Genomic DNA, 12,906 nt, shown 5'->3' on the forward strand with positions numbered 1-12,906 from the left:
AATAAATGAATGGATTCTTCTTTTCTTTTTTTAAGACATAAATGAGAAAACATTATCCGAAGGTGCTGTTGTATTTTACATTTTTAATTGTATTATTTTAAAGTTATTTGATTTTCTATTATTTCCTAATTTATTAGTACTCTTTTGTTTCATTTTCTGTTCTCTTTGATGTCATTTTATTATTTTGCCTGAGCTTAGCACAGTTACAGCACCTTTTGACCAATCAGATTTTAGATTTGAGATGTTTCAGATTTTTACCAATATTCTTAAACACATTTCTGACTTAAGGTTTGGGCCCTGATTGTTTAAATAGGAACATTATTGATCCAGGAGCATGCCCTCCTTGAGTAAAGGGTGTGCAAAGGCGAAAAGAGGGAGACAGAAGGAGAAAGACAGAGAGGCAGACTGGCTCATAAATCTTAAGAGGGACTCTTCAAAATGTGCCATGTAGGACCATAGCTTCTCCCTGTGATGACGTGGCACTTGAAGTGGGCTTGGTTGGGCTGGTTGGGGGGCTGGAAATGGCAGGATGATGCACAGCTTAAATATATTGTCCATCTCACTCCTCCCTCACGTCTGTTCACAGCCTCTATACACTCCACACCAGGAAATACTCATATTGTAATACAGAAATTGAATGAAAAATGTTTTGTTTTATATTTGTACATACCTAAACACAAAAACTGTACATAGCTACATTAACAGGAAACAGAAAACCTATACATTTATCTCTGTGCAGGTTTGTCAGGGAAGCTAACTCTAAATGGTTGAAATATTTTATGTTTAAAATTAAAGGATATAGAATGAAGAGAGTTTGGCCTTCTCATGTGACAAGCTTTTATTGATGTGACAGATGCTGCATTGGCTCTGAAGCTTCTCACTCTTTTCATTCGCCATTTTCTGCTCTGCTCATCACTCTCTTGTACATTGGTCACCACCTCTGTTGTTTATGTTTCTCTATTTTTCTTTGTGTGTTCTGTTGTATGTCTGTTCTCTGCTTCTGGATCTTGTTTACATCACTTAAACTCTCCTCTTCTCTTTGCATCTTCTGTACCGTGATCTCTGTCTTTCTCTGTCTTTTTCCATTTTTGCCTCTCCCTGTTGTTTAAGCTTTTAGTAGAATATTAAAATAAAAAGCATGTAATTGTAATATATTTGGTCCCACTTTATATTAATTGTCCTTTACTATGTACTTAGCTACATCAAAAAAATAAGTACAATGTACTTATTGTGTTCATATTGTATTGCAAAAAACATTTTAATTTGTTTTAATGTATCTCTGTTAAGGCAAGACAAGGCAAGTTTATTTGTATAGCACATTTCATACCCAATGGCAATTCAAAGTGCTTTACATAGAAATTAATTAAAATAGTGGTAAAATATGCATGAGAAAAAAAGAATACCATAAACTAAAAATTAAAAACAAGGATAGTTAAAACAGTTGTAAAGATAATAATAATATAAAATAAATACAATAAAATAAAATGGTCAGATCCACAATAGTGATCTGACATAAAAATAAAACATCCTTCAGTTTAAAGCCTATATACATGTACCATCATAATTAGAACACCTCTCCTTCATTTCTTTCTAAAACATGTTCATAACATCCATTTTAATCATTATTTCCTGATTTTTACTCAGGAAGCTTCTTGTTAAACCCATTTTCACTCATCATACCCTTCCAGAGATTTACACATCAAACCCATCTTACACATCTATTTCCATCAAACCCACTTTTCACTCATCATATTGAACTCAAATTAACTTATTAAATAACAATAACCAAAGATAAGAACAAAGGTAAACTAAAACAATTATACAAAGAATAAAGAGATAAGATAGGGTGCAATCAGTTGGACGTACAGTGGCTCAGAGCTCATTCAGTAAACGCACAGCTAAACAGATGTGTTTTGAGTCTGGATTTGAATGTGGCTACTGTTGGAGCACATCTGATCTGTTCAGGAAGCTGGTTCCAACTACGGCTGGCATAATAGCTAAAAGCAGACTCTCCTTGCTTTGAGTGAACTCTTGGTATTTCTAACTGACTTGATCCTGCTGATATAAGTGATCTGTTAGGTTTGTATTTAATAAGCATATCTGCAATGTATTGAGGTCCTAGCTCATTGAGTGATTTATAAACAAGTAGTAGTATCTCCTAAATGTAACTGGAAGACAGTGTAAAGACCTGAGGACTGGTGTGATCTGGTCATATTTTCTGGTTCTGCTCAGAATCCTGGCTGCAGCGTTCTGAATGAGCTTCAGCTGTCTAATGGTCTTTTCGGGAAGGCCGATGAGAAGACCATTAAAATAGTCCACCGTACTGGTGATGAAAGCATGAACGAGTTTTCTTTTCATGAACGAGTCTTGCCTGGAAACAAAGCATCTAATTCTTGCAATATTTTTCAGATGATAGTATGCTGATTTAGTTATTGCTTTGACATGACTACTGAAACTCAGGTCTGACTTCAAAAATGTTACATGTACTGTGTAATATTAAGTAACTACATGTTCTTACTATAGGGTTAGGATTAGGTTGCATGTAATTATGTATAATTTATAGTTACTGCTACAGTAACTATGTAACGTGTAACAATGACACTTTAACATTGTGACACTGGCGGGATACCGGTAAGGTTAGGGACAGGTGTGGTGGTATGGGTATGTTTAAAGGTGGGTTGAGGTGTAAGGGAAGGGTCAACAGTGTAATTATAGATGTAACTACTGATAGTTATTACAGATATAATTAAACAGAGGTATTTTTAAAATATAAGTACAATATATAAACATGTATGTTAAGTATAATAATAAGTGTAAGTATAATAAGTGTATAATAAGTTCACTGTATTAAATTATTCATTTTAATGTTATTACATAGTTAAGGACACTTAATATAAAGTGAGACAATATTTTTTATAGTTTAACTGAACAACATATTGCAGTGTCAAGTTAAGAGCGTTATTTTGCAAAAAAACACATTTATATTTTAACTGAATATACTACAGATATTGTAAATGTATTAATTTATTTTTCATTCACTTTAGTATTACATTTTATTTTTATTTTTTTGGACCTAGACTAAAGACTCAAGGTGACTGTGCCTTTAAGGTTATTGCTCCCAAATTGTGGAATGTTCTTCCTTTCGATTTAAGATCTGTAGACACTGTGAACAGTTTTTAAAAGTAGCTAAAACCCCACTTGTTTAAACTTGATTTTGTCTAAATTTCTCTATTGAGTTTGTTCTATTGATTTTATTCATTCATTCACCATACCAATTCAGGCATTACAATAATACAGTTGGGGGTACAAAATCAATTGGGTAGAGTGAATGGGCCCCCAAGAAGCAAAAAAAAGCTTATGGGGGTGGCCCATAGTTTATGAAAAGTAGCGATGCAGACTAAAGCCCTATTCGGACTGGATTAGTTTAACATGGGGACATGGGGGTAAAGTCATTTTACCTCAGGACGTCTGTAATATTAATGGCCAATTCGCACGGGATAAGACTTCTCAGTAAAACTAGCAGAAGTGGGAGGAGTAACTCGCTTTACGCACCTCCTTGACGTCATGTGCGTATGACGTTACCGTTATAACGTGAGCAAACACAAACTGAGCACCAGTCTGAACTCCTTCTCCAATATATGTGTTTAATAGACCGTTAGGTCCAGTCTAACGATTCTGATTGGATTATGTTGGTAATAGACACTTTCCTAGAGCTAAAATGTGTTGTGCCTCTAATAAGTGCTTTTAATCTTCTTTTTGCTTTAAATGACATGCGGAAAATTCTGGACATTTTCCACAGATTTGTCCCACCACCTACATACAACGCAACCGAATGCTTCAAGCGCCTCCAAGGTCGCAAAATGCACTTTTTTTAACTTTTAAACAGGAAATGACGGAATTTTACCATACATTTTTACAGCAGGTCTATTCGAACGGGATTAGTATTACCTGAGGTAATTTTTCCGGACCTTTTTACAGAAGGTAAAAGTCTCGGTAATCTTTACTGACATTGTCCGTAATGATTACCGAGATGGCACATTCGGACGGGACTAAAATCACAGAGAACCTCTGGTAATAATTACTTTACCCTCACGTCCCCATGTTAAACTAATCCAGTCCGAATAGGGCTTAAGATATACAGTTTCAACCTGTTACCAGATGATGAAGAGTAAAGGTATAAATGCAAACCAAAACATACATAACATTACATACAATCATACACATACGTCCTAGTAGTCCATGAGAAACAATTTTATATTAAATATAGGTTAATATGAAATTATTTTTAAGTTATCTTTTAAAGTTGGAGAAAGATGGCAACACCTTGAAACACCACTGTGTATTACTGTATTTGATTTCCTTTTTATATTTGGATGTAAAGCATCCAAGCACCCTTTGTGACGTTTGCTCTTTCTTAATTTCTTAGCCTTATGAGCCAATATTATTTTAAAGTGCCTTTCCATCAGTTTTTCCTCCAAGGGGTTTCATTAGGAGTCGACTGATAGTGGATTTTACAGAGACCGATGACTATAGGTTGGACAATACTTGTCGATAGCCGATTAATCAACCGATAGTTTATAAAAAGGATACTGGTTAAAAAATTAAAAAACATAACAGTGCTGAACTTTACCCAACCAATCAGAAGGGTCACCCTGGACCCAGACCACATTTCATTCAATCAAAAAATTGCTATTCACTTCGCTAAGTTTGAGGTTAACGGACGTGCTGAATTATGAAGCAATGTAATGACAGCCTCCCCATATATCTCCAGAAATGGATGCATGGGTTCTTGCAGACAACCGATTGTTCCAACAATCAACTATCGGCCGACTGCTAGGTTTAATTTAGTGTCCGTGGTTGGGTCCAGTTCTACATTTTTATAGCTTGTCCTTTCCCTTCTTCTTCTTCTTCTTCTTTTTATTTTTATGACTGGCTTTTAAATGTCATTGTTTCCTCATTCGTTCGCCATCTTCCTCCCTTCGTCTCGCTGCTTACGCATTCCTCTCTGGGCTGTCTTTCTCCTGCTCTTTATCTTTCTTTTTCTGCTCCATTCTGGATTATGAAATTTTCAGTAGCTGTGCAGCCTGTCATGCATTAAAAAGAGGAAACCCACATGTACATGTACTATATCCAGAGAATATTGAGAAAGGGCAAATGTATTTTTGTTCATAAATGCACTACTTCTGCATTATTTTTTCATCTCATGATGTTTCATATATGTGACTACTGGTTTAGGCTACTGTTTTGAATGGATCTTGTCCTGTTTTGAACACAGGAGAAGATGCAGTTGATCTCCAATGTCTCACACACAGTTTGGGGTTGCTGAGCAGGGAGCAGATCTTTTTTTCTCTCTCTAAGCAGGACTCAGTATGTAGTTTACATGGTGGCCTGATTCAGTCTGACCCAAATAGATTTAGCTCTTCTCCATCTTTAGTTACATTTACAAAGTGTTATTTACTGACCTGCCCTTCTTTAACCTTATTCATTATTGTGGACCAACAAACCAAATGAAATAAAATGACCCAAATTATGAGCTTTGATATGTGCTCTATATTGATATAGTTTCTGCTCGCCTATGTTGAGCTTACATGTGTGGTGCTGCATTGGTTTCATAGACTCTGCACTCTCCGTGGTGCTGAAGAGGGTTTCTTGGTGTTCAACTAAACTCAAGCATGTAAAAAGAAGTGCAGGGGTGCATCCCATCACTGCAAATGCACATGACCTTCCATGAAACTTTGATGGTAGCGAACATGTTTTATTTAGACAATTATGAGGTTATCTACTGAAAGGCTGGTGAGCTTATGCCGACTCGTTTGTGGTATTAAGCATGCTCTGAAAAATTTTCATGAATTCAAAGTTTTCAGATTCAGTGAGAAGTGAGATATCTGGTTAGATTTATGGTTCTTCTTTGGCATTACTGCAACATTCTTTTGTGGAAGGGAGTGAAATGACCTAATGGGTCACTAATGCATTTCCAAATTCTCTTATTGGTTATTTTGAGTTATCATTTGCTCTTTAGGTGGTAAATTCCAAATATTATTTTAAAGTACAGCATTTGTAACACTTTAGTTTAAGGTTAGATTCTGTATGAACTGTATGTAAGAAATGTATTTCGATTCATCATAAAATGGCCCTGATATGTCATTAGACATTAAGAAATTAATTTAATTACAAATACTTATATCACTGACAACAGTAGTCAGGCCAGGATAGTCATTTAAAAGTTGTTGTTGCAGCCCTCAACTGATGTTAATGTTGACATGTTGTGTTTTGGCCTGAAGCTCCACCCTCCACCTATCGACCAATCACGAAGTCAGTAGTGTTTCGGGGCATCCGGGTTGCCAGATCTGCTCTAGTAACCACAGCTGCAGCTACAAACGTTCCTGCTGGATCCTGCAGCCTATCTGGCAACCTCGAGTCATGGGGAGGGGAAGAGGGGATACACCTGCAGTACCAGTTTTGGCCACAATCTTACATACACTTCGTTTAACTAGTTGCTTATTAGCATGAATAGAATTGGACCCTGAACTAAAGCGTGACCCAGAATTCAGTTTCCCGTTTGTATATTCCTAAACCTACATACAAGTGTAATATTGTTCAACTTGAAGGGATAGTTCACTCAAAATTGAAAATGCTGTCAACATTTACTTTTTTTTCTTCTCTAATGTCATTTCAAACCTGCATGACTTTTAACAGCTTTTGTGGAAAACAAAATTACTTAATTTAATGAATTGGGTTGGCAATTTCAATGCTAGAACATTGTGATTAAATAAAGCACCCAAGAGTATTAGCAACTAAGTCATTCATTTTTGTGAAGAAAAATGATATTTGAGCAGCTAGGCAGAGATGCCATTGCAGTCCTGCGTGCCATGCACTTCATAATCCAGTTCAGTAGGTGTCAGATATACATGGTTAACATTGGTTGCTTGGAAACTAAAGATTTTTTTTTATTGCTGTGTGAATTATTCCTTCAAGTGACCTGTGACCTCATGCTTATGGGCAAATCGCAGCCGTGATAACCAGAATGCTGTTGGACTAAATATCAGAATACTAAATTTGAGAACTGAAACTAACTGTTATATAAAAATTATGTAATATTTTTTTTTACTTTATTGCTCTCCACAATGGGGATGTTTTGCATGCAGTCCTGCAGATTTACTTTCTTCTTGCCAAAGAATGTGATTTTAATTATTTAGTTGTATATAAAACGATATGTTTTCATTATGATGCCTTGTCTTCAAGAAACAGATGCAGACTTTTAGTACATGATTATTACATTTGTTTATTAAGTCCAGTTGAATAAGTGACGATGTGTATCTATGCTTGCAACTAATCTAGTGTTTCTCTCTCTTTTTTATATTGTCTTTTTTCTCTCTCTCTCTCTCTCTCTCTCTCTCTCTCTCTCTCTCTCTCTCTATCTCTCTCTCTCTCTCTCTCTCTCTCTCTCTCTCTCTCTCTCTGGCTGTTTCTGTTTTTCCTCTCCACAGACGTTTATAGTCCTAAATAGAGGGAAAACAATCTTCCGCTTTAGTGCCACACCTGCCTTGTACATGATAAGCCCTTTTAATCTTGCCAGGCGAATAGCGATTAAAATTTTGATACATTCATATCCTTTTTCAGCTGTTTAAATGTGTATATGATAAAAACTGTATGTCTAGACTGTCTTTGCATCAAATATATAATATATATGCTTATTTCTAGGTTGCATGAGATGACTAATATGTTTTAGTTAAAGGTAGGATTGGCATTTTCGGGGCAGCTAGCAATAGCAAGCTAGCTTTGAATGCATTAGATCCCACCCTCATTTTCAGAGCATCTCCGTGCCTCTTCCAAAACACATGAACACGCAGGTCGCGCACAGCCAGAGCAGATTCATAAGAGACGGTGTTAAATTACCTCAAGTCTCAAAGTACATAACATAAATGATAATGAATAGGGGTGTGACGAGACACTTATCTCACTAGACGAGACATGAGATCGGGTTCACGAGAATGAGATGGCACAAGATTTTTCCATAGTATTTTTTAAAAATACATCTCATTCTAGATGAGCTGATGGAACTGAAGCGAGTTCATGTGACTGTTATGATTATCCACCTGAATTAAATTGTTTTTATTTCTATAAAAAGCTAAACTAGAGTGGAGCCGTAATATAAACCTCACCCTCACACTCCTTCATGACCAGGTCATTAAAAAAGTGACGAGACAGATTTTCACCTCAATGAGAAATCTCATCACTGTTTAGTCTCGCGAAATCTTGTGGCACGAGATCTCGTCACACCCCTAATGATGAACATAAACAACTGACAGAGCTTTTACTTGTAACACCTGACTGCTGCAGATTAATTTCAGCATTAATAGTGTGGACATAAAAAAACATAAATCTGAGTCTGACAGTTCCCGGTAGAATGTCACGGGTTCTGAGACTTTCACAGAAAATATGTATTTTTTTAAATATTTAGACCACTTCTATTTTTGATTGTTATCACGATGTGTATTGAGTTTCAACCAAAATAACAAAAGAAATTGCCTACCCTACCTTTAAGAAGTCTTTTAAACTGTGGGACTGCAACATTGTATCAGTGGGTGTGTAATCTGTGGATGTAGGTGTGAATTTTAGTTGGTTGTTGTTATTTTTGTTGTTGTTGTTGTTTTTAAAATGAATTTGCCAAATAGACATAGAAAAATGGTGGGATGGAGGACCGAAGCTCTATCAGCCATTTTCAGCACATTGTGTCCTAATGCTTTGATGCTGATCCCATGGCCAAGGACATCATCTTTAATGGTCAGACTCTGAACAGCTGCAGTCTCGCTATTGGCCAGTGTTGCACAAATTAAAAATGCTTTCTCTCTGAACATATAGTTTGATTTGTGTTTTATTATATTCAGATTATAATGTCAGTCATACCACATTAACTTGCAGTTCATTTATAAAACATTTACAGACAGATGACATTACGGTTAATATTGAGCTGAATGAAAACAATTTTCAGACACATACTAAAGATTTGAACTCTAAAGCTTTGCTTAATATAAATCGTTAATATGGTTGAAGTCCAAACAAAAAACATATGCAGAAAACTCCTTATGATATTAGCATTAGCAAGGCAAGTTTATTTGTAGCACATTTTTACCCAATGGCAATTCAAAGTACTTTACCTAGAAATTAATTAACATATGCATATGATAACATATACATAAGAAATAAGAATACCATGTAAGAATTAAAAATAATAACAAGGATAATTAAAAAAGTTGTGAAGAGAATAAACAATCACTGCTTTTTCTTGCTGGTGATATAAAAATAAACAACATTGTTAATACTGAAATTATGCCAATTGTGTTATTTATTGTTATATGGTTGGTATACTGTCTAAATGAAAATGACAGAACATGAATCTCTTTTTGTTATTATATAGCTAAAAGTATTGGCAGTGACACTTTTGGATTTTTTCACGTTTCTATGGTATACTGGAAAACAATGAAAAGCATTTTAAAGGATTTTGATTTGCCAAAAAATGCAATATACACAAAGAGTCAATATTTTCATTGTTGACCCTTCTTCTTCATAAACTCTTCTATTTGCTCTGGTATGCTCGATATTAGCTTCTGTGCCAAATCTTGACTGGTGGCAGTCCATTCTTGCCTTATTAGTGCTGGGAGTTGATCACAATTTGTGGGCTTCTGCTTGTCCACTCATCTTGTGAGGATTGACCTCAGGTTGTCTACGGGTAGTTGTCTGTAAGAGAGTCCATTCCCTTGGATGAAAAGCAACCCCACTTATGGATTGTCTAAGGATGCTTAACTTTTTGCACAACACAGGTCTCATGGCACTGTTCAGCTTTTCTTCTCCGGACAATCAATTTTCCATTTGTCCCAAACAGTCGGAAGGGGGCTCATCAGGAAAAATAACTTTGCATTAGTCTTTTGCTGTCCAGTCCTTATACTTTTCTGCAGAATTTGAGTCTTTGATGTTTTTAATGTTAAGAAGTAATGACTTTGTTGCCCTTCTTGACACGGGGCCATTGTCCAAAAGTCTTCGCCTCACACCCACCTGATGCCAAAATTGAGCAAGCTATACACTAATGATTATTGGATATTTCAAACTTTTTTAACAAATCAAAAACTAAAAAATTGAGCTTGCAAAATTATTCGTCCCCCTTAAGTTAATACTTTGTAGCGCCACCTTTTGCTGCGATTACAGCTGAAAGTCGCTTGGGGTATGTCTCTATCAGTTTTGCACATCGAGAGACTAAAATTTTTGCCCATTCCTCCTTGCAGAACAGCTTGAGCTCAGTGAGGTTGGATGGAGAGCATTTGTGAACAGCAGTTTTCAGTTCTTTCCACAGATTCTCGATTGGATTCAGGTCTGGACTTTCACTTGGCCATTCTAACACCTGGATATGTTTATTTTTGAACCATTTCATTGTAGATTTTGCTTTATGTTTTGGATCATTGTCTTGTTGGCAGACAAATCTCCGTCCCAGTCTCAGGTCTTTTGCAGACTCCATCATGTTTTCTTCCATAATGGTCCTGTATTTGGCTCCATCCATCTTCCCATCAATTTTAACCATCTTCCCTGTGCCTGCTGAAGAAAAGCAGGCCCAAACTATGATGCTGCCACCACCATGTTTGACGGTGGGGATGGTGTGTTCAGGGTGATGAGCTGTGTTGCTTTACGCCAAACTTAACGTTTTGCATTGTTGCCAAAAAAGTTCAATTTTGGTTTCATCTGACCAGAGCAGCTTCTTCCACATGTTTGGTGTGTCTCCCAGGTGGCTTGTGGCAAACTTTAAACGACACTTTTTATGGATATCTTTAAGAAATGGCTTTCTTCTTGCCACTCTTCCATAAAGGCCAGATTTGTGCAGTATACGACTGATTGTTGTCCCATGGACAGAGTCTCCCACCTCAGCTGTAGATCTCTGCAGTGATCATGGGCCTCTTGGCTGCATCTCTGATCAGTCTTCTCCTTGTATGAGCTGGAAGTTTAGAGGGACGGCCAGGTCTTGGTAGATTTGCAGTGGTCTGATACTCCTTCCATTTCAATATTATCGCTTGCACAGTGCTCCTTGGCATGTTTAAAGCTTGGGAAATCTTTTTGTATCCAAATCTGGCTTTAAACTTCTCCACAACAGTATCTCGGACCTGCTTGGTGTGCTCCTTGTTCTTCATGATGCTCTCTGCGCTTTAAACGGACCTCTGAGACTATCACAGTGCAGGTGCATTTATACAGAGACTTGATTACACACAGGTGGATTCTATTTATCATCATTAGTCATTTAGGTCCTCACTGAACTTCTGGAGAGAGTTTGCTCCACTGAAAATAAAGGGGCAGAATAATTGTGCACGCCCAATTTTTCAGTTTTTGATTTGTTAAAAAAGTTTGAAATATCCAATAAATTTCATTCCACTTCATGATTGTTTCACACTTGGTGTTGATTCTTCACAAACAATTACAGTCTTATATCTTTATGTTTGAAGCCTGAAATGTGGCAAAAGGTCGCAAAGTTCGAGGGGGCCGAATACTTTCGTAAGGCACTGTATGTGGGGCCATTTTGATGCAAAGCAATGATGTCTGTACACTTTTCTTTGGAGGTAACCATTTCTAACTCAAGAACACAATGATTGGAAGCACATTTTCCCTCCTTTCCTAACAAGCAGTCTGCTTCTATAAACCAATCAGAATGATACTGATTGGTACTCGTTCACACTTTCCCATGTGTTAATGATATGATTAGTGAAATGATGCTTGCTGGCCATTTTGTGCCAGGGCCAAAAAAATGTGTTTTTTGGGGTTGGGGGGGGGGGGGGGACTTTTTGCAATTATTTAAAATTGATCAGCTCATTCCTGCACAATAATCTACAAACAATGTATGCAAATCAACACCACAACAACTGAAAGAGCAAACTTTGTGAAGCACAACATGTATATCACTGCCAATACTTTTGGTCACGGCTGTACTTCTTTTATAATGATTATAAATACATATAAAATATTGTCATAAGGCTGAAAAATATTTAAATATAATTATTGCCCTACCAGTGCTTTACAACTAGCCAAGAGTCACCTTTATTTGACTGTTTCGGCAATCTGTTATTGATAAATGTCCTGATATGTCTATATACAAAGTATATGCATGTTCCTTCTTTCCCCTACTTTTTTTTTATTCTGTGACTACTCAGAATTTCCTTAACTGATACCCACAGTATTCAGCATGTTCATTATGTGTACGATTTTGACCAACTGTGTGTTCATGACTTTTAGTAATCCACCCGAGTGGTCCAAACAAGTAGAGTAAGTATTGATCCTAGTTATTCCCAAAATAATAATAATAATTTTCCAGTTACTTATTTTAAAAATGCATCCCCACCTCCTGCTCTTTCCCTCAGGTATACCTTCACTGGAATTTATACATTTGAATCAGCTACAAAAATCATTGCCCGTGGATTCTGTATAGATGACTTCACATTCCTTAGAGATCCATGGAACTGGCTGGATTTCATGGTCATCTCAATGGCGTAAGTATTCAGTCACTGTGCATCTTTTCACACATAAAACTCTAAAGCCAGGTGCACACTGTACGATTTTGGCCACGATTTAGACGTCTGAGACAAATTTTGTATTTAATGTTAGAGATAGCTTTTCTTTGCTAGCCACCATTTCAATCCCGCATCCATCCCCAAACTTGTCATGGATTGATGATATAAAACTTTGGGCCACACTTTATATTAGGTGGCCTTAAGTACTATGTACTTACATCCAAGAATAAGTACAATGTACTTACTTTGTTCAAATTGTATTGCAAAACACCTTTTGCTGATATTGAGGTGGGATACGGGTAGAGATAGGGACAGGTGTGGTGGTATAGGTAAGTTTAAGGGTAGGGTTAGGTGTAAGGGAAGT

General features: G+C 36.6%; 1 protein-coding gene across 6 annotated transcripts in view; it reads left to right on the forward strand.

Annotated features, from left to right (window-relative positions):
• The window catches only part of scn8aa (sodium channel, voltage gated, type VIII, alpha subunit a), a 69,434-nt gene that overhangs the window by 14,051 nt on the left and 42,477 nt on the right, over positions 1–12,906 (forward strand). For all 6 annotated transcript variants that reach the window (XM_067446073.1, XM_067446069.1, XM_067446070.1 and 3 more), the window contains exons 3-5: positions 7,488–7,605; positions 12,207–12,297; positions 12,393–12,521. In XM_067446073.1, the coding sequence (XP_067302174.1) occupies positions 7,488–7,605; positions 12,207–12,297; positions 12,393–12,521 (338 nt within the window). The remainder of the gene's footprint in view (positions 1–7,487; positions 7,606–12,206; positions 12,298–12,392; positions 12,522–12,906) is intronic.

The sequence above is a fragment of the Pseudorasbora parva genome, chromosome 6, assembly GCF_024679245.1.
Source record: "Pseudorasbora parva isolate DD20220531a chromosome 6, ASM2467924v1, whole genome shotgun sequence".
Lineage (NCBI taxonomy): Eukaryota > Metazoa > Chordata > Actinopteri > Cypriniformes > Gobionidae > Pseudorasbora > Pseudorasbora parva.